The 19,139-nt window shown below is 42.0% G+C and overlaps 1 protein-coding gene across 5 annotated transcripts in view; it reads left to right on the top strand.

The window, feature by feature from the left end:
• The first annotated feature begins 3,112 nt into the window (after positions 1 to 3,112).
• ANO5 (anoctamin 5) overlaps positions 3,113 to 19,139 on the top strand; it is a 48,377-nt gene continuing 32,350 nt past the window's right edge. The window contains exons 1-4 of one of the 5 annotated variants that reach the window (XM_072337453.1): positions 3,145 to 3,338; positions 12,008 to 12,091; positions 14,543 to 14,613; positions 19,028 to 19,075. In XM_072337453.1, coding sequence (XP_072193554.1) covers positions 3,278 to 3,338; positions 12,008 to 12,091; positions 14,543 to 14,613; positions 19,028 to 19,075 — 264 coding nt within the window. In that variant the 5' untranslated portion in view covers positions 3,145 to 3,277. Of the gene's footprint in view, positions 3,339 to 12,007; positions 12,092 to 14,542; positions 14,614 to 19,027; positions 19,076 to 19,139 lie in introns of all 5 variants that reach the window. The other 4 variants (XM_072337449.1, XM_072337451.1, XM_072337450.1 and 1 more) reach the window with 4 other exon arrangements.

Below are 19,139 nucleotides of genomic sequence, written 5' to 3'. Positions count from 1 at the left end.
GCAAGATGCAAATAGAACCATGCCGTCCTCTTGTCCAAATTCAAATGTCTGTTCCTTCCGTAAGCACATTTCCTGGGCTCCTGGAGTGCGTGGCATTCGTGCAGCACCCTTAAAAGCTGTACAAGAAGAGAGTCAAATGTCAAACAGGCAGACTGAAAAGCAGAGATAGTTGAGGAAGGCTGAACTAAGTCTTCAGAAAGCTAAAAGCTCCCATGGGTTTTTCTCTGACCAGTGCCTTTCTTTACTGTGCCAACTGTAATAAGAGAGTGCATTAACAGGAGAGTTCATGGTGCTTCTTCCAGTAGGTCACAGAGACTGGGAAGGAGACACCCTGCTTTCCTTTTCTACTGTATGCATTTCAAACTCACACTTGCTTATTTCATCTGTTCCAAAATTTATGCTCGCAGTCTGACGTGAAAACTCACTCAAACTCTAAACATCAATAAAACTTTTCTAAGCAAATCAATACGATGTACAATACACGTATTTTTTCAGCAGCAGAAAGTTGCTACACCCTCTGTGATTGTGATGGTGATGCTGCCATGCACAGTGTATGGAATCCTGAAAGCATGTGCAATCTGGGTCTCACGGTGGTAAAACCAAAAGCTGTATGTATTATATTCATTCCCGGTGGGTAGAAAAGAGTCAACAAAAGTTTGCAAAGCATCTAACTGATATGCAGAAAGAGCTCTATTTTCCATACGATTTAAGACTTGAGGCCATACATTCTAATATGCTTTGGTGTCAAAAACTGAGTCAGTCCTCTCACAGGACATTCAAAAGCAAGGAGCCCAGAGTGTGAGCTGTGTTTCTGAGCAGGCCATGGAGTACCTTTCTGAGACGCTGGGAGCAGAGATACCTTTAAAACCTGGTTCTCCTGTGCCCACAGCTCTCTGCATTTCTGAAAATACGAAGGCTTCTAAACCAGTTCCATGCTTTTGAAAAAGCCTTTACAAGGGCTAAGTGTAAGATTCTGTAAGGGCTGCAAATCATCTGCTCTCATTTAACATAGATAGTTAAGGATTACGTTTTGCTGCTGAGTATTTTAAGTGTAACCACTGCCAGTGATTTCTGCTGATGCTCACTAACGTACGCAGTCTTCTAGTATTTTTACTTTTTGTTTTATATATACACCATTAGAAACACTGTTTGAACTCCAGACAACCAAGCATTCCTGTATTTTTTTGTTCTTCCCAGTTGATGTTAAAGGACTAAAATCATCATGAATAGTGTGGTTCCCCATTTCTTTATTTTGGCAGTACCTATTGCTTGCAATGAGTCAGAGAACTGAAAAGCCAGAGGAAGATAAAAAAAGGGTCAGTCAGCTAAACAGTTTGTCCTCACTCATTGCATATATAGCTTTATGATCATCAGTGGAAACACAGGGAGAGAGAGAAAAGCATTGTGCCTTCTGAAGGAAGAACGATCCTGCATCACTTATGCATGGTCTGAAACCAAGTAAGACAATGGCTCTTTAAACTCAGAATAGACAAGAAACCTAAATGCTGGGTATTGCGTGTACCTCCTGCGTGCCTGACACAGACACAAGGTCTTCCATAGCTCAGATGTCTGTCCCTGACATGAGCTACTGTGTAGTTAACACAAATTTGGTGCTCCCAGAAACCATGCACTTGTCCAATTACAGAGACCTGCAAAGCATCCCTGGAGCACTCACAAAGGCTTGGATACTGACAGCTTCACTGCTGCACGTGCTGGGTGGAGTGTGCCATTAACAGGCACAAACCAGCAATAGCCACCAACAGACTTGTTTGCTAAACACAGCGTTCTAATTTCATCTGCTGTGGGGCATAACAGCATTTCTCCTGTACTTAAAGTTTCAATAAAATTAAAGCCTTGGAAAATACAGTCTTTGAGTTGAACATTGTGAGTTGTCCAAATGCTCCTGGCAGCACCCCTTTGTGGTGTGCTTTGTACCCACACTCTGCATAGAATCATAGAACGGCCTGGGTTGAAAAGGACCACAATGATCATCCAGTATGCTTAGTGCAGGGTTGCCAACCAGCAGACCAGGCTGCCCAGAGCCACATCCAGCCTGGCCTTCAATGCCTCCAGGGATGGGGCATCCACAGCCTCCTTTGGGCAACCTGTTCCAGTGCATCACCAACCCGAGTGAAAAAATTCCTCCTAACATCACAACTAATCACCCCTGTCTCAGTTTAAAACCATTCCCCCTTATTCTATCACTATCCACCCTCATAAACAGGTGTTCCCCCTCCTGTTTATATGCTCCCTTCAACTACTGGAAGACCGCAATGGGGTCTCCCCAGAGCCTTCTCCAAGCTAAACAAGCCCAGTTCTCTCAACCTTTATCATAGGAGAGATGCTGTCCAGGTCCCTGAGGATGTATTCTTTTCCTTCAATCTTGAGATCAAAAGCCAAACCGAGCATCACAGACATTGGAGAGCCACCAGATGTATTTTTAGGCCTTGCTCCCATCTAAAAATATACTTAAGTAATACATTTCAGCAATGTCACAAAGGCCTAACACTGTACGGAGAGCAGAGCACAGACAGCTGTCGTAACTGAGTGGTTTGACTTGCCTAACTTGATGAGCTTTGCAATTAAGAAATCCTGCCCTGAAACTGCTTGCCAATTGCTCAAGGAACACAGCTCTGCACTGGTTTGTTGCACAACAAAACTGTTACCCAAGTCAGGTAAATCTTTTTGTACAGAAAACTAATCTGAAGGAAGGCCTCAAGATCTGCCCTGGAGTGAAACAAATGCACTGCGCCAACAGAAAGCACACCTGATGACTGAAGAGATGAGAAAATGGAGGTGATACCCTGAGGGATGCAGGTGGGAGTTGGCGGGGGGAGGAGGAGGTATCTCTGTACCCAAATGATACAGAAAAGCCTTCTCACAACCCACGTTGTGAGTTTTTTAGTCGTGTCTTTATTCTTCCTGAAAAAAATAAAATAAAAAACAAAAAGGAAAAAAGACAAACCAAAAACAGCACTGCCAATGGATACTCTGCCCGGGCACCGCCCCAGCCAAAATGTCCGCCCTCTGAGTGCAGTCCCGCGTCGGGCCGCCACAGCGGGAGGAGCAGCCTCCCACCGCTACCATAGCGGCCGTGGGAGGGAAGAAAGGCGAAAGGAAGCGGCGGTACTAAAGCGAGCTCCCCAGGGGGAGCCCAGGCTTTCCCCGCTCCGCCCCGCGGCACTGCGCATGCATCACCACCCCTGACTCACCCCGTTGGGCTGCGGGAGGCGGACGAGCTGGGTGCGGGGCGAGGGAGGCGGTGGGGACTGCCACCATGAACCGCCTGGGCAAGAAAGCGAACGAGACGCTGATTGAGATGGCCCTGTCGGCCGACGGTAGGCGAGGGGCCTCGTGGAGGGGCTGGGGCTGATCAGAGGCGCGGCGGCGGTACCGGCACCGTGAGGGGCCCGAGAGAGGAGGGGGCTTCGGTACGGTGCCGTTGCGGCCCCACCGCCGCTCCTCCGTCAGCCGGCACGGGGTGTGTGGGCTGAAGCGCTCGGAGGGGATGTGAGGATGTGGGTGTCGGCTGCGCCCTGGGCGGGGGTTGGGTGTGAGATGGTACTCTGCCGTGAAAAGTATGGTGGGAGCCAGAAGTAAAGACCCCCTTGGCACGGAACAACCACCACCCCGTGTGTTGTTGCTCGGTCTTGGGAGCTGTTTCTTCCTCACAGTCTCCATGACATCACTTCTTTTTGGGCAAGCATGTTTTGAACGCCTCCAATAACAGTGTGGTTTCCAAAACCCTCGACAGAGTTGTTTCAGAAAGCAGTGCCTGTGGGTGCTATCCAACAGGAGCTGCGGGCACCCAGGGGCAGCCAAGTGGGAGCTCCCCATTTGCCATCTCTGGCATTACGGCATGCAGGGCGCTTCCCAAGCTCTAAGGGGAGCCCTGAGTCACGGCCCAGCCTGCTGACCACCAGCATGGAGCTGGGATTGCTGTGGGCTGCTACTCTGAGCCAGCCTGCTTTCAATGAGCTGGAGACGGGAACGTGTTTAGTCAATATGTGGTAACCACGCAGGGAGTGATGCTGGAAGCCAGGTATGTAAACTTAGTTCCACAGTGCTCTGTTTTCCCACGAGTGCTGTGTGTTGGGCTTTTTTTTTTTTTAAGTCTTAAACCTCGAACTTAAAAAGTTGGGAGGGGTTTCAGTGGGTGAGGATGATATAGCAGCAGTACATTGGCACATAACTGTGCACAGTCATGCACCAAGTTGATTCACTTTTTAGTCAAGCGCTTTGCTAAAACAAATGAAGAACTTAATATGGGCTAAAGGGAGTGGACTTTTAGAAGCTTGCTAATGTCTTATTTAAGAAAAAAAAAAAAAAGAAAATTCTGGATTTACAGTAAATCTTTTCTGCCCTACCAGCTGTGGTCTGCAAAAGTTAGCAATATGCATCTGTTACCACTGAGACTAATCCAAGATCTAATCGTATGCTTTGTACTCCTAAGGTAACCTCCTAAAGAGGCTTCCAGCCACAGAGGTCAGATGTGCCATCACATAGTACTGTCTGTGTGGGAGTTAATAAGAAAAAGGCAGAAGGAGAAGGAAATGCTGCATTTTTGCCTTAAAGACACGTTCATATCTCAATGGTACACATATATTTAATTCTGGTTTGCTATTACATTTCATTCAAGTTTTCTTGAATGCTGAAAAGCAAGTTATGTGAGTGAAAAGCTACCTACCAGCAGCAGGAAGTTGAGCGTGCACTCTGTGTTTGGAGCTCGTGTGCTGAACCTTCTTCTGCAGAGGAAGTTATCTCGCTTCCTGATGAATGAGACCAGTGTGAGGTAATGACTTCCCGCTTTGAAGTGTGTCATTTTTTGCTTTTCATTCAAGATGTGTGTCATCTACCTGAATATTAAAGGAAAAAAAAAGTGAACTTGTAAAATTCCGATGTAAGTATCAAAAGAAGAAGACATGGTATGTTGTTAGGAATGTTTCTTTGTGCTGTCTTTCAGCATTATATTTTCTGCTTAAGTTTGCAATGCTATGGCTTCTATGGACCTTCTGGAAGCTGGCAGTGGGCTCTGGACTGTGTTTTGAGATGCAGGTGAATGCAGCTTAAGTGCATGGAACGCATAAGGAGAGCCTAAATCCAACTTGTGCTCTGCAAGGCAGAAAGAGGTTATTCACATTCCCCTTTGGTAGTAAGGAACTGGACTGATACCATGGCTCATCTTTCTAAGAGGTACCTGACTGCTCTGTTGTACTAGTCCCCAAAGTAAGGCAGAAATACACCAGGAGAGGCTGATGGTGTGACTTCCAAACAGCACTTGCCCTGACTGATAATAACGTGTTGCTGTTCAGGGCCAGTTACTGCTGTTGTTTAAGAGAGTGTTACTTACTTAATTGAAATTAATTCGTACTCATGGTATAAAATGAAAATACAGGTCTGTGTTCAAAACTGCAGCTGTCTATAATTACTGAGGGAATAATAATTTTTGATCTGTTTGTAGGAACTCTTGAGTGGATTATCACCCACAGGACTAAAGTGGAGGGTTAACCAACACAAAAACTCTCTTAAAGTATAGAAATCAAAGCTCCAGTGCATTCAGGCATAATTCAGCATAGAAGAGGCAAGTGAGAAGACATGCCATTAGCTTCATCAAGCAATATATAGTTCCTGAATGGTATTTCTTTACTGGCAGAAATATCACTGCCAGGCACAGTTTAAATACATGTTGGGTATCCAACAGGTGAGCTCTGTTTAAACAGGAAACTCCTAGTTTTGTGATAAACTTTTTCTGCAGCTCAGTGGCTGGCAAAGTGGAGCGGTGCCATAGGAAGGGCGAAGCGCTCTCACCTGCCTTATTTATCCCTTGGCAGTTATTGGGATGTTCTGGACACTCTTCTGAGGGATGGCAAATACAGCTGAATTCAGTGAAGTGCAGGAGAATTGACCTGTTTCTCCTATCTCTGATGAATGCTGTTTAGCTTCCATGCAGCTTCACTTATAAGTAGAATGCTGAGTTACTTTGCTTTCCAAGCAGTTTGTCTGATGCTAGCCGGTGCCTATTAAGAATTGAAAGCTGAACTAAAATGTGGGCTTTTGCTGTTTGTAATTTGAAAAAGTTCAGTAGTAATACTTTATTGATAATAGTATCAAAAACTAGAAGGGCACCTTAACATCTCCATGCAAGTGATCAGTAATTACTAGGACACAAAGGAAAAAGGATAAGATGCAACAATTGTGCTGAAAATGCACTTTTAAAGTTACTGCTGGCAGACAGTAAAAAATATTTCTTTATGTGTAGTGTCTAGTTAATGAGTTAATACAGGTAAGAACAGCAAGTCCCCTACCATAAATGTATAGTTTAAAAAGTATGGGTACTGTCATCTGGTGTGCAACTGTTGCTGTGTTTTCCTTACATTATGTGGCAAGGTGGTGATGCAGTGATAAGATAGTCTGCTATTTTTTTATTGTTACTTAGGGGCTGAACTGAGGAGCCAGGTGGTTGTCAGGATGTACTTGGCTGTTTAGCAGCACCAGTATTTTGGATTAGCTTTTGACATGTGGAGATTCAAGAAAGGGTCTTTGTGACCTCCTGACTGGGATGCCTCTTGCGGTCATAATACAGTAAGAGGTTTTGAGATGTTAGCTAAAGCAAGCTGAACGAGTCGGGAGTTGTTTGTGAAGATGAATTCTTGGAATGGTGGGGTTGACTCTAGGTTGGGCCATAGTTACTTGGGATTATACTGTAGGCATGTTTGTATCTTCTTGATGAACCTCCTGCAAGAACTTTGGGCTGCTAGATGTGCATTGTTGGTTGCTGTAGCTTGGTGCCTGCCAAGTGAAGGTGTGCTGGCAGCTGAGTTGGCTGCAGCTGCTGAGATGGCCCAAGGTAAGGCAGGCTGTGTGAATCAGCGTGGAGATACATGCCCTGCACAGCTGTGGTGGTGTGTTGTAAGCAGTAATTACCTTTCTTAATGTAACCTAATGCAATTCTTAATTTACCCATCTGAGCAGGGTGAGGGATATGACATCAACATCTATGTTCAAGTATATTTCTCATGAAGAGCTGAGAAAAGAGCTCAACTCCGTACCAAAGTCAATTCAATATTGTGGTAATCCAGTGAAGGATTTCTGAATCTATTTATATGTGTTCAGAATACACCCAAGGGTGAACTTGGATCACTTATACTGCACTGGGATAGAACAGGAACACTGTAGGGCTGCCTTCAGACTGTCTCTCTTCAGCCCCTGCTTTGTCAGTAGTTTATGCTACCAGAGAATTTTATTTTAATTGGAACTGATGTGCAAGGAATGAGGAAAGGAATTTCCTTAGATCCCATTTGCATAGTTGTAATCTGGTGTTCTCAACAAATCACGTAGCTTATTGGGTTATGGGATTTCGATTCTCTTTGGCGAGGGGGGGAGTAAATACAGCAGTGTGATACAGTTCTGTACATTATGGAAAAAGAAACAATTATGAATAGATGAGCATCTATTGAGAGTATCTTAGGGTAAGGTACTGTTTTATAACCTGAAATTTCCTGTGATCCCGTGTCTCACTTAGCAGGCTCCCAAAGGTAAATGTGAAATCAGAGGCCTTCAGCAAGACAGCAGAATGCCAGCAAGCATTGAGGGTAGGGCTCGTGGTTCACATGGCTGGTCTTTAATTTTCTACACCCATCCAAAATTAGAAAAGGCCCCGTGGTTTGTTATTCAGAGGGGTTTTCTTAAGTATCAGGTCGGAGTTTGGAGAGTCTCTTTTTGCCCATTTACAATGTACTGGAAATATACCACGCTGACAAGTAATGATAAGCAGATGTATTTCACAGACCATCAAAAAGTTGGATGTCTGTGCTATTCTGGTCCTGCTAATCAGCTGGTTTCTACATCAGAAACCATAAGTGATGGGAGCTGTGGTCTTCCACCCTGCTTATTTTCATGATTGGTAGGGGATGTTTCTGTGGGTCTTCTGTATGACTTCCATGTCTACTGTATCTTGTTTGAGTGATCTGAATAGAAAGCATTGTGTTGCAAACTCATACCCTATTGTGTTTGTATGCTAATTAATAAGCTTTAATGAGCTTCTAAAAGTCCACTCCCTTTAGCCCATATTAAGTTCTCTATCTGTTTTAGCATGGTGCTTGATTTAATAAGAGAAAGCAAAGCAAAATTCTCAGTGGTGCATGTCATTGAAGTATGACCAGAAGGGTATTGAAGCAGAGTATGGGGACACGAAGGAAGTAAGAATTACAGGTGAAACTCGGTGTACATCTGAAATTAAGTATGGCAAGCAGCTGAGGAATATGGTCAGTGGACAGAAAATGGATGATGTAGTTGTTCACAGTGCTTTTTACCTTCTTAGTAAAGGTACAAGTCAGATACGTTCCTTGTGGTTTTTGCTGCTCCTCTCCCTTCTCTGATTTTCCCTGCTGTTTTCTCATACAGTCTGTAGATTTCTCATGCTAGGGTGTAATGTGTGTCTGTGGAATGAATAGTACTTGGGGACCTTTGCTGCTTATGAGAACTGCTGCAGAGGCTGAAATAAGTCAGAGATTGTGTTGCTGCCATATTACATTTCAGTGCAATCCATGAATGAATATCCGTGAGATTTTAAATGGGCCTGTAGGAAAGCAAGCCCGTACTTAACACTTTTTAAGTGCTTGTAATTCTCTTGAGCTGCCATAGCACAGTTGCCCGTTCTTCCTCTGTACTGGAGTGCGATCAGCATGCACCTGGCATTTCCATATATGTGCATAGCTATTGCTTGAGCTGCTTGTCTGCTTCTGCAGTCAGTGCTGATGAAAAATGGCCTTTGGCGTATAAATAGTCTAAATGCAAACAAACACTGCCATAGTCCTTCACAAGCTGCCAGGTCAAATGCAGGCTGCTCTTCTACCACCCTGCTCTTTTGAGGCTTATTTGCCATCTTGGTCCTTCTTGCTTACACACCTAAATCTTACACATGTAAAAATACCTCACTGTATCCAGCTTCTTTGGTCTGGGCTTTCCTCTTTTTTAATTGCATTTGAAACCTGTTAATTGGTTGACACGTGCCATTCTGCAGAATGATGGTACCTGGGAGGTATAAATGCCGTGTTCTGCGCTCCCAGCACATTTAATGCAGTGTGGTAGTAGTTATTGCCTTAACCACATACAAATGTCATTCAAGTTCTGTGTTACAACACTATGCTTGTGGTTTTCACTAAAAACAGATGTATGCAAGTCTAATATATTAAGCTTGGTGCTTTCTAATCAAGATGGGAGGTCCTAATGGGTTTTAGAAAAGGAAGGCAGGTAGGAGTAAACTCTGAGTTCTAATTGAGAATACCCATTTATTATACTAGGTTAGCACTACAGACTGAATTTCCTCCAAACTACTAGATTTTGTTAATTAGATTTTTCTCCTGTATTTTTGTCTATTAAAAATACTCGGTGTTTTTTTTCTTTTACTACCTATGTGTTGATAAACACCTGTTCTGCGGAATTTCCCATTTAATAATTAATCACATCATGGCTGTGAAGTAAATAACAATTGAAGGTGGTTTGTGTTTGTTTGTTTTATAAGGGAATCAAAAAGTTCTTTTCCTATATACCTAGTATATTATCTTGGATTTGTAGGTGAATTAACTGCTTAGGAATAGCTTTAAATTTTCAGGAGCAGCTCTTGAGTGTGTATAAACCACTTCAAGCATAACCTTGAGATGGAATCTTTGGTTCAGGAGTGCAGCTGTTGCTCTTCAGATGATACCAGGTGAAGTAATTAACGCTTATTGAACTTGCTGGTGAGCTAGCAATCTGGGTAGGTCCCAGTTTCCCTATGCAATGTTATCCAGCTTGTTAATCTGGCTGTGCCATGGCTCCTTCCAGGGAGCCCAGGGGGCTGAGGTGCAGCAAGTCTTGCTTTATTGCAGGGCAGGGATGTGGCTTGTGTGAACTGGGAGCGGTTGGTCAATATACTTGGAAGCTCACTTGAGTAATTTTAAAGCCGTGTTTTTCTGAGATATGGAAGCACATAAAATAGTCATTGTGTGGAATGAGTGACCTTATTCTGGAGCAGTATTTCTTCAGTATTCATTTTTGTTAGTGACTCATTGCTGAATCAGGCTTCCTGAGTAGAAATCTGTCAGAATAGGTCCCAACTGGCAAGTTGAACAGTGATTGCATGCTGATCTTTTGGGAGCACAGTACACAATACTGTAAATCATGTATTGATTTAGCAATGAGTAGTCATGTTCTTAAACTGATTCTTCCCCTCAGAAAGACAGGTTGTTGAATAATGGAGGAGTTCACTGAGATGGTATCTATAAGACGTCAGGAATAAAATTTTCTGTGACTCCTTGGTAAGGGTGAATATTAGGAACTGTGTTCATAGCACAGAGTAGCTGCCTCATTTAAGTTTGTTAGTTTTAGTTCACCTGGAGCATCAAGACTTAGGAGCGTGCATAGGTGTGAACTGAGGTGTCAAGACGTTTGCAGAACGGAGCGATGGGTCTCAAAGTCCCTTTTACCTGCTAGTTTTTGCCGAGTAAGAAAGTTGCTATTCACATGTCTAGAACTGGGTTCTGCTTCACCCTGGGATCACCCAGCTCCATTTTGGTGCTCATCCTTGGGCACTGCTGAGCTGTGCTGCTTGACTTGTCTCACCTATCAAGTGGCCACAGGAGGCCGTGATCTCTAATAGTGCCATTACTTGTTTTGTGACAACACTGAAGAAACTGACTTGCATTATGAGATTTTTATAGGTTAACTTCTCAAAACAAACAATTTGGTTTGCACTGTGTTGTTTTCTTGCAAGTTATTTTAATTCTTGACTACGCTGCTAATACAGATTAATGAGTATTTTTCCACTTCCTGCCATATTGTTGTATGAAGGGTAGGTCAGTCATCCATGTGGCTTTCCGTCCATTTATCTCATTTTCAATGTCTCTATGTATTGCTTCCTTCTGTAAACTGCAGCTAGTGTAGTGTCTTTCAGAATCTGTAATCTTGGTAGTGCTTAGGACATCAAGGGTTTTTGGTCCTTCAACATGAAATGCGTAGATAAGTTTTGAAGGACAACTTGCTGAGCATTTTAAAGGTCTCCATTTAACCAAATGGGTTCAAAAGTGGAATTGCAGTACTTTCATTTCCTTATCTTAAAACACCAGTTTTGCCATTTAGGAAAAAAAGGAAATGATTTGGGCACTGTAAGCAAATTTAGACTATTGTAGAATAACTTGCCAGTTCAGTGCACAAGAAGACATTCTTTGTGCTTGCTATGGAAATAAACAGTACTTCTACTAAGTCAGTCTTATTTGTGGGGTAAGCTACGTAACTTCTGACAGGCTGTATCAGTCACATTTATGTTCTGCAGTCTTCAGTCCTGGATGTTAATTTCTGTGAACTGTTTTGGATTACTGTTGTTTGTCTAGGTCTGTAATTGAAACAGAAGTGAACTGTAATTCTTCAGGATGACCCATTGGAAGTTTATAAGTAGATTGCCTTGCAGTTGGGTACGGTTTAGGACAGTGTATGTTAATGATAGTGGAAATTAAAATTACAGGTCATGGAAAACTTGTTCTTTTCCAGTAATGCACAGCTCCCAGGGCATGTGTTTAAGACATTAGAAATAGCTGTGCATGGAGCTGTAAGGCTATTGGAGACCATTCTTTTAGGCCTATGAATGGTTTCATACCTTCTTATAGTAGTGTTGAAGAACAAAGTGGTTCCCTTACAGATGATGGTTTCATCAGTGTATCATTGCATTCCAGTTTAGATATAAGAACGCAATTTCTTGAAGTGTTTTCAAGATATTTTCCTGGCTAGTGGAAACTACTCTTGTCCTCTGTGCCGCTGGTATGGGAAAGCAAAAGCTCAGTTTATGTTGCTGAATGAAGGGAGTAAAAGATGAATGCTGAGGGTTCAGGAGAAGCCTGCTCTGTGCCTTCTGCCTAGTCTGTTGTTCCTACTGCAGGCTCATCTTTTTAGTTATTGAGGCTTATTAAAGCTGTTAGAAGTGGATTTGACTTGAGACTTTTGGTTTTAACTGAAGCATTTTTTCCTTTTAAAGATGACGATGCAGTTCTCACCAAGTTCAAGCCGTTGTGGTCAGAAGGTATCATACGAACCAGCATTATGCCTTCCTCCCTTCTGTGTATGTCCTCTATTGTTACTCTCATTATTTCATTATTCTTTATTGCTGTAGTTTTTAATTCTAGAAATTCTTTATAAAGAACTGACCAGGCATCTCCATTCATGGTATCTGATGCGGTTCTGGGTTGTGGCTTCTTTACACTTAGGTGACGTGGACATGCATTTTCTTGTCTTGCTGCTTAGGAACTTGCTTATGTGTTTGTCAAGGAGCGAACATTTAATAATGTAGTATTTATCAGCTACTTTAGGTTCTGCGTTCTCTTTCTGCCTTTTTGTGTGCTGCAACAGCCTTAACTCAGTTTTATTTCTCTGGATTAGGAATACTAAGAGGATTTCTTCTCACAATTTGTGTAAGTTATTAGCTGAGCTAATAACCAAATAAAAGCATTAAATAGCATTAAATAGCATTAAAAACTCTTAATTGCGCTTATTTCTTGGATTAAGTTTTCCCATCAACAGAATTCATAATCCAGAAAAAACAACCATCTAGGCTGTTGTAGGCTATGGAGTTGGTTCAAGTCATCTCAGCAGCGCAGGTCACTGCTCCACGGCTGAGGTGCCTGGCTGCTTCTGCCATGAAGAGCTGTGTGATGTTGGGGCTTTTTGCTTCTGGGTATGATTCCTTCAACCAAAGTTGCAGTAGCCAACTGCTTCCCAGTGTGATGGGCAAAGCAGGCAGTGGGGTGATGTTGGTACTCCCCTTCTTTTTGGCTGTCCTATGCAGTGACCTGGCTGGCTTGTGCTGAGAGCCAGTCCTGTATCATGGTAGATCCTCTCTCCAGGAACATTCTTGCAGAAAATGTATCTAAAAGAAATTATTCAGAATGTTTTGATAGTTGCTGCTTTTAGTAAAGACTTCTAGGTGCTTCTGATGTTTTTTTTTCCCATTTTTGTGCTGCTTGTTTCTCTTGTTTGAATGTCTGTGTGGCTGGGGAGGTGACTTGGGTTCTGTTCTGTTCTGAAGCTGTTGCGTTAAATGTTTTCTGTTGTTGGTGTTCTGTCTTAGGGTGTAGCATTTATAATGTAATTGGGTGGGAAAAGTGAACTTAAGTTAGTTACTTCCAAGTAACACACAAACTTTTTATAAATGACCTGACACCAATTTTTGGTTCTTATATGATAGAATCATTGAACTATTAAGGTTGGAAAAGACCAATAAGATCCCCAAGTCCAACACCAGCCTACCCTACCATGCCTACTGACCACGTCCCTCAGTGCCACATCTCCACAGCTCTGGAACAGCCCCAGGGATGGTGGCTCACCCACCTCCCTGGGCAGCTGTGCCACTACATCACTGCTCTTTCTGAGAAGAAATTGTTCCTGCAACAGTTTCTTATATTGAAGTATTTTTGGGTTTCTGTATCATAATCTACCATTGCCCAGTTTCTCCTCACAGCGATTAAAACTGAGGAAGACCATTGTTTGTAATCAAGCTTAGATAGAGCTTGAGAGCATCTGACTGGACAGGCTCATAAAAAGAAAAAAGAGGAAAAATGTTAGGTTTATGTTGTTGGTATGAGTTAAACTAACTGTAGTTGTTGGAAAGTGCACCAGTCTAAGCTGTGATGCTCTGTCTTGCCTGAGCTATACCCACTGATGCTTCCTTACTGTCTTGACAGAGGGAGGAGCGTGATAATTCCCCTGCTGCAATGAAGAGGCTCTGGGTTGTGATGAGCTGTATACAAAGCTGTTTACCCTTTTTCATTGGTGCTGGAGTTATTTAGATATCTGATCTAAGACGCTGGTCTGTCTGCCTGATAAGCAGGGACAAGGTTGTTTGCACAATCTTAGAGCAAAAGCCCACCTTAAGGGCTCAGAATTGCTCTCCTGAGGAATCTGCTGACAGAGCAGGTTCAGATCCACAGATCCAGCCAATCTCTTACAGTGATTTAAAAGTATTCAGTGTAATTTCCCTCATTGTGTTAATATTTAAGTGGTAATCTCCTTGGCAGACCAACTGTATTTGTGGGAAAGTCAACTTAAGATAATATTCTTGATTCTGCTATCCTATCTCCGTTATGTGGGCTTCTGTAATTGTGATGCTATATGCCATCAATCCCAATTTAATAGTTAACACACAACCACCAGAATAATTGAACTTTGATTACCAAAGCAGCAAAGGTCTGGGCGTTGGACCCTCATTAGATGGTAATTTATAGGACATTTGAGGCAAGGCATAATTTTATCTTCTCAAATACAAGATGCTGATGGGTTTTGTTTGTCACTGTTAGCAATGTTTGTGTGACTACAAGTTAGTACATGCTGAATGTGATGTCTCATGGTGTTTTCTCCCTTCAAAGAACCCTTTGTGTAGATTTCATGTAGCTAAATGGTTTTTCTAGATGTTGCTTTTGCCTCCTCATAGTTCCGTGCCTTCTGGTTTTACTTCACTTTCAAATACAAAGTTATTTTTAAAGGCCTGCACTTATACAGCTCTCTCAACATTCTTTAGGGGAAGAAAGCAACGGACCTTTATGTGAAACCATTTCAACTTCAGGATCTGAGGTCCCAATTGGCTCTGAGGTAAGGTACAGCACAGACAGAATTAACATACTGCTAGTAGACTGAGAGAGAAACAGTGTCGTGAAAGAGAAAATGACTTTTGATGAAGAACACTGCTATTAGATTCTCATATGTATATCTTTAGCCATGCAAATGTTTTTTTCTTCCTATAGTGTTTTGAAGGAGCAAAGCTATGAAAGTAATGCTGCTACTCACTGAGGAACTTCACAACACAATAGCTGTAACAGTAGTGAAAAATGGTTTGGGGCTTTACAGCGCTTTCAGTATCGGTCTTCAAAGAAGAATCACATGGTTGCTTCAGTGTTAATGGGAAAAACATCATACTCCTCCACAAAGGCAATATTTGGTTTTATGCTGTGTCACACTACTATGGAATCAACGTACTCTTCCAATCCTATGCTTTAGGTATTTTTAACAGCTCTTTATGAGAAAGCCAAAAGGAGGCGAGTTGTAAGAATACAAGGGAGAGCCCTTGCAAGATGTGCATACTGAAACGCATCACTCACCATTTACTCACTTGTCTCAGTGCCTCAACACTTAATACAGTGTACACAGTAAATAAATAGAGGTACATGGATGCTGTTCAGTTAAGAAAGAAATGAAAAAGAATTTTGAAGTATTTCCTGAAATGGATGTTTTAATTTCTGTTGTCTAATTTCTTATTTGTTATGGTACGTTTAGATAAGAATAGCAGTAGCTACTTTGCTGAACTACAGTCTTAAGTTGCCTATTAGCCCTTATCAGAAATGATATCGTGAAATTGAGAACTGGCAAAGTGTATTTCTACTACGTTTCCAAAGTACCTTTCCTCATCTGCCTTCTGGAGGTAAATTTAAAGCTGACCCTGTGAAGGCAGAGCACCATGTCCTTATTAGATTACACAGATTTGTTTTGCCAGCACATGCACCATATCACTCACGTCTTATGAATCTACCTTGTTTCATCTGTTATTACATTCACTCTGCTTCCTCCCCATCTATCGTATGAGTCCCATAGTAAACATCATCTCCAGGAAAAATGTTGTTGAACAGACATAGCGAATACTTCACTGAACCCAGGCAGACATGATCTCAAATTACAGTGTATGAATCATTGCATCCTGATAGGCAGCAGAGTCTGAAGCTGTTTCCAAGCTCCTTTTGAGTGCCTGCATTTAGATGAAGACGGCCCATTTCACCAAGACCCGAAAGAACTCATTTTCATGTGGGAAAGTGCAGGAGACATGGGAGAAAGGTTGTGTGATGGATTTAATGTTTGGGGATGTGGGATTTGGACTTATTTTGGTGTGTTCTAATGTTACAGAAAAGGAGGCTTTCATCTTCAGCTTTTTCTTGTCTGGGAGGCAGCCTGCTTGTGAAAAACATACCTGGCTTTCCTTGAAGATATTCTGCATGGTTGATTCATGCTGTATTTTCTCTTTTTTTCCCCTCCTACGTATATGTGTTCCTTACCTAGTAATTCTTCTTCATTTGTTCTTATGAATCGTGAAGAAATGTCATACTAACATGTCCATAGTTGACTTACTTTCTCTAACAGGGACGGGTTATTTGGCTATGGGTTGTTTTTTCAGGCCACCTGGTCATCTGACACTTGTTACATTTAAATCAATACTTTGTATCCTATGCTCTACTTTGTATCCTTTAACACAGTCATTCATCAGATTTTTGCTTTCTATACATAAACTTGGCATAAAGTTACAAAGTTGTTTCTAATCTTCTTGCCCAGTGCTGCAATCAGCCATGACAGCCTTAGTTTGTAATGATTAATGTCCTTTATATCCAGGTGAAGTTTTCCCATGAATCGATTCCAACAGTAACATAGCCTTCATTTTATCTATTATTTTTTTTCACATAATACCAATTCTTTATCCTGATATGTCTTCACAGCTTCAGATTCTTCTTTATAAACTTTCCCTCATTTCTTTGCTAGCTTGCCTTTGTCATCCTTAATGCATCCCTGTAGCAGTTGAGTAGGGCCATCAATCCTGGCATGTGAGAAAACCTACTGTCTCTCTTTCTGCAAAGACCCGTTTGAACTCTGCTCAGCCTGCTCTGTTGTTTTGGCAGCCACTATGTTTTAAACAGAAATGGAATTCATTCATAAAAAGATTAGCAGAAGAGAGTTACATGAATTTCCATCAGGTCACAATTACAGTGTGCTTGTAATGTCTTTTTTTTTTCTCTTCCCCTCCAAACTAAGGATAATGTCATACTTCTACTTAGCAGCAGTAGAACTAAGGTCTCCTGAGGAGATGAACTCAGATGAAGTCTAGAACTAAAAAAACAATCAAATCTGCAGTCAGCAATGCTTGTTGTTCTTCCTTATGCTTTTACATTTGTGCTCTAATCTACTACTACTTTTCTAGCCCCCTCCCTCATCTGCTTCTTATTAGTCTTCTTATTTCTTATCTTGGTTCCCAGGGCCAAAAGAAACAAAGGGCACTTAAAGTTCGATGGACTTGGATATTAGAAACTTTACAGCATGAATCATTTCTAGATGCTTTGCCATGGGTGGAGGCAAGGAGATCTTTTCAGCAGATAGCAGACAGAAAGAGGGGAAAAAATGGACATGTTAGGAATGTCTTCAGATAGGTGCTGCAAAGGAATCTGTTTCCAGTTATGTCTTTCTGAAATCAATTCACAGGCAGCCACTCCCACTAGGGATAGACAACTGTCCTAATTCAGTCTTGAAGTAGAATCTACTAAATTAGCCTTTACAGAGTTCCTGTTTCAAGAAATATATGAATGAGTCTGAAAGGTTTCAGGCAAATGGGAAAATGAATGAAATAAAAACTGAGAATGTTTTCCCTCTACTTAATGCTTGTGCGGTGAGAGAAGAAAAAATATACCATGAGTCCATTCTGTTTGATAGCATGTTTTGTAGGAGATGAAAACACCAACTCATTTCTAGTTTATTTACGTATGTAAGAAGGATATATGGAGGAATATGTTAGACTTAGGAAGAAAGATTTTCAAGTATGAAGGACAAGGTGAGCACTGCTACCTCCAGTGTCAAAGTGTTAGATTTTGGCTTTTATTTGAAGGAGTTGGGTTATTTGAGTGTTTCTGAAAGTGCTATTTAGTGCTTGTTCTGGAGATGATACTCTATAAAGATAAAAGCCCTGCTGTGCAGTACTCGGACTTCAGCATGTAGTGGAAAAAGTGGTTTCTCTCTACAGGAATTTGAAGGTACAAAAAAAGGTAAGCTGACTATCAGCAACTCTGAAACATCTAGCTCCCATGACTTATTAATTTCAGACAGTTGTACCGAGAGTGAAATAAGTTCCCCAGATTAGTAGGAAAGTAGTTCACCAAATGTCTAGGGGTGTACAAAGGACTAGACTTTGCCTGGTGTGTGCTCTCATTTCACAGCATACTCTTTTCACTAGATATATTTGAGCTCTAACTTTGAGTAAAGCTGTGTGAGCAGCTCTTCAAGGATGGTTAAAGCCCATGTTGACATCTTATCATGGCTGAGAAGGCAAGCTGTGAGTGGAAGCAGGACAGAAAGGAGAGGTGGAAGAAGAGCTGATGGATGGCTTCTGCCATGGGTGTGGGCAAGTAGGAGCCTCAGGACATCAGTGACGGGCAAGGCTGTGTGCCTCCACTGGTCTCCAGTTTGTACAGTACATGGTTGATATTTGTAGGACGTAGCTGAAGAAAACTTTCCAATTAAGTATCTCAGTGTGCATTGCTCCATAAATCATAGGATCGATATGGTTGCATGAAACCTCAAAGATCATCTGGTCCAACCCATCCCCACCGTGCCTACTAACCATGTTCCTCAGTGCCACATCTCCATGTTTCTTGAAAACCTGTAGGGGTGGTTTCTCCACCAGGATACTGCTGTCTTTCTTGACTACCTGGGCATACTAGTGGCTCACGTTCAGCTGGGTTTTTCCAGTAGCATCAGTAACATGAGGGTTAGATTTGTAAATCCTGTTCAGACTGTCTTAAGATAGAAGAACAACAGAACCATTGTTTTGGCACTGCTTCTCATGTGAACTTTTTTGCTTAGATGAGCAAATGCTTAGGGATGGTATCATTAATAAAGAATGGAAAAAGGTGTATTCACATTAGTTCAACGTGAACAGGATCAAAAGTAGTGTTTGTTTCACAGAATGACATGAATAGACCCTGTGTTGTTTCTCTCAAGTAAAGTTTTAGTTGAAAATAAAAATGAAGAAGTCGGTGAACGTGTAATCTCTGTAGGCTAGGGACCCAGTTACCTGGGGAAGTAGAGTTTTGCTTCAGCTTTGTCTATCTGAACTGAAATTCAACCATCACTCAGAATAACTCTCTAGTGACTTAAACCAGAAGCTACGCTGTTTCTCCTCAAATAGGTTTTTTCTTTTTGAAGCATCCTTTGCATCACTGCTAACAATGTTATGTTTTTCCCATGATGCCCCTGGCAGGGTCTAAACAGCACTGAGACTACTTTACTCATCCCCGATCATCAAGTGGTAAGCAGTAAGCAACATTCATGCTTCTTTGCATGAATTCGTGTGACGTCTTCTGTTACCATAT

This window comes from Excalfactoria chinensis, chromosome 5, assembly GCF_039878825.1.
Source record: "Excalfactoria chinensis isolate bCotChi1 chromosome 5, bCotChi1.hap2, whole genome shotgun sequence".
NCBI lineage: Eukaryota > Metazoa > Chordata > Aves > Galliformes > Phasianidae > Excalfactoria > Excalfactoria chinensis.
Note: the sequence above shows the minus strand (reverse complement) of the source record. Positions and strands in the feature narration are given on the sequence as shown.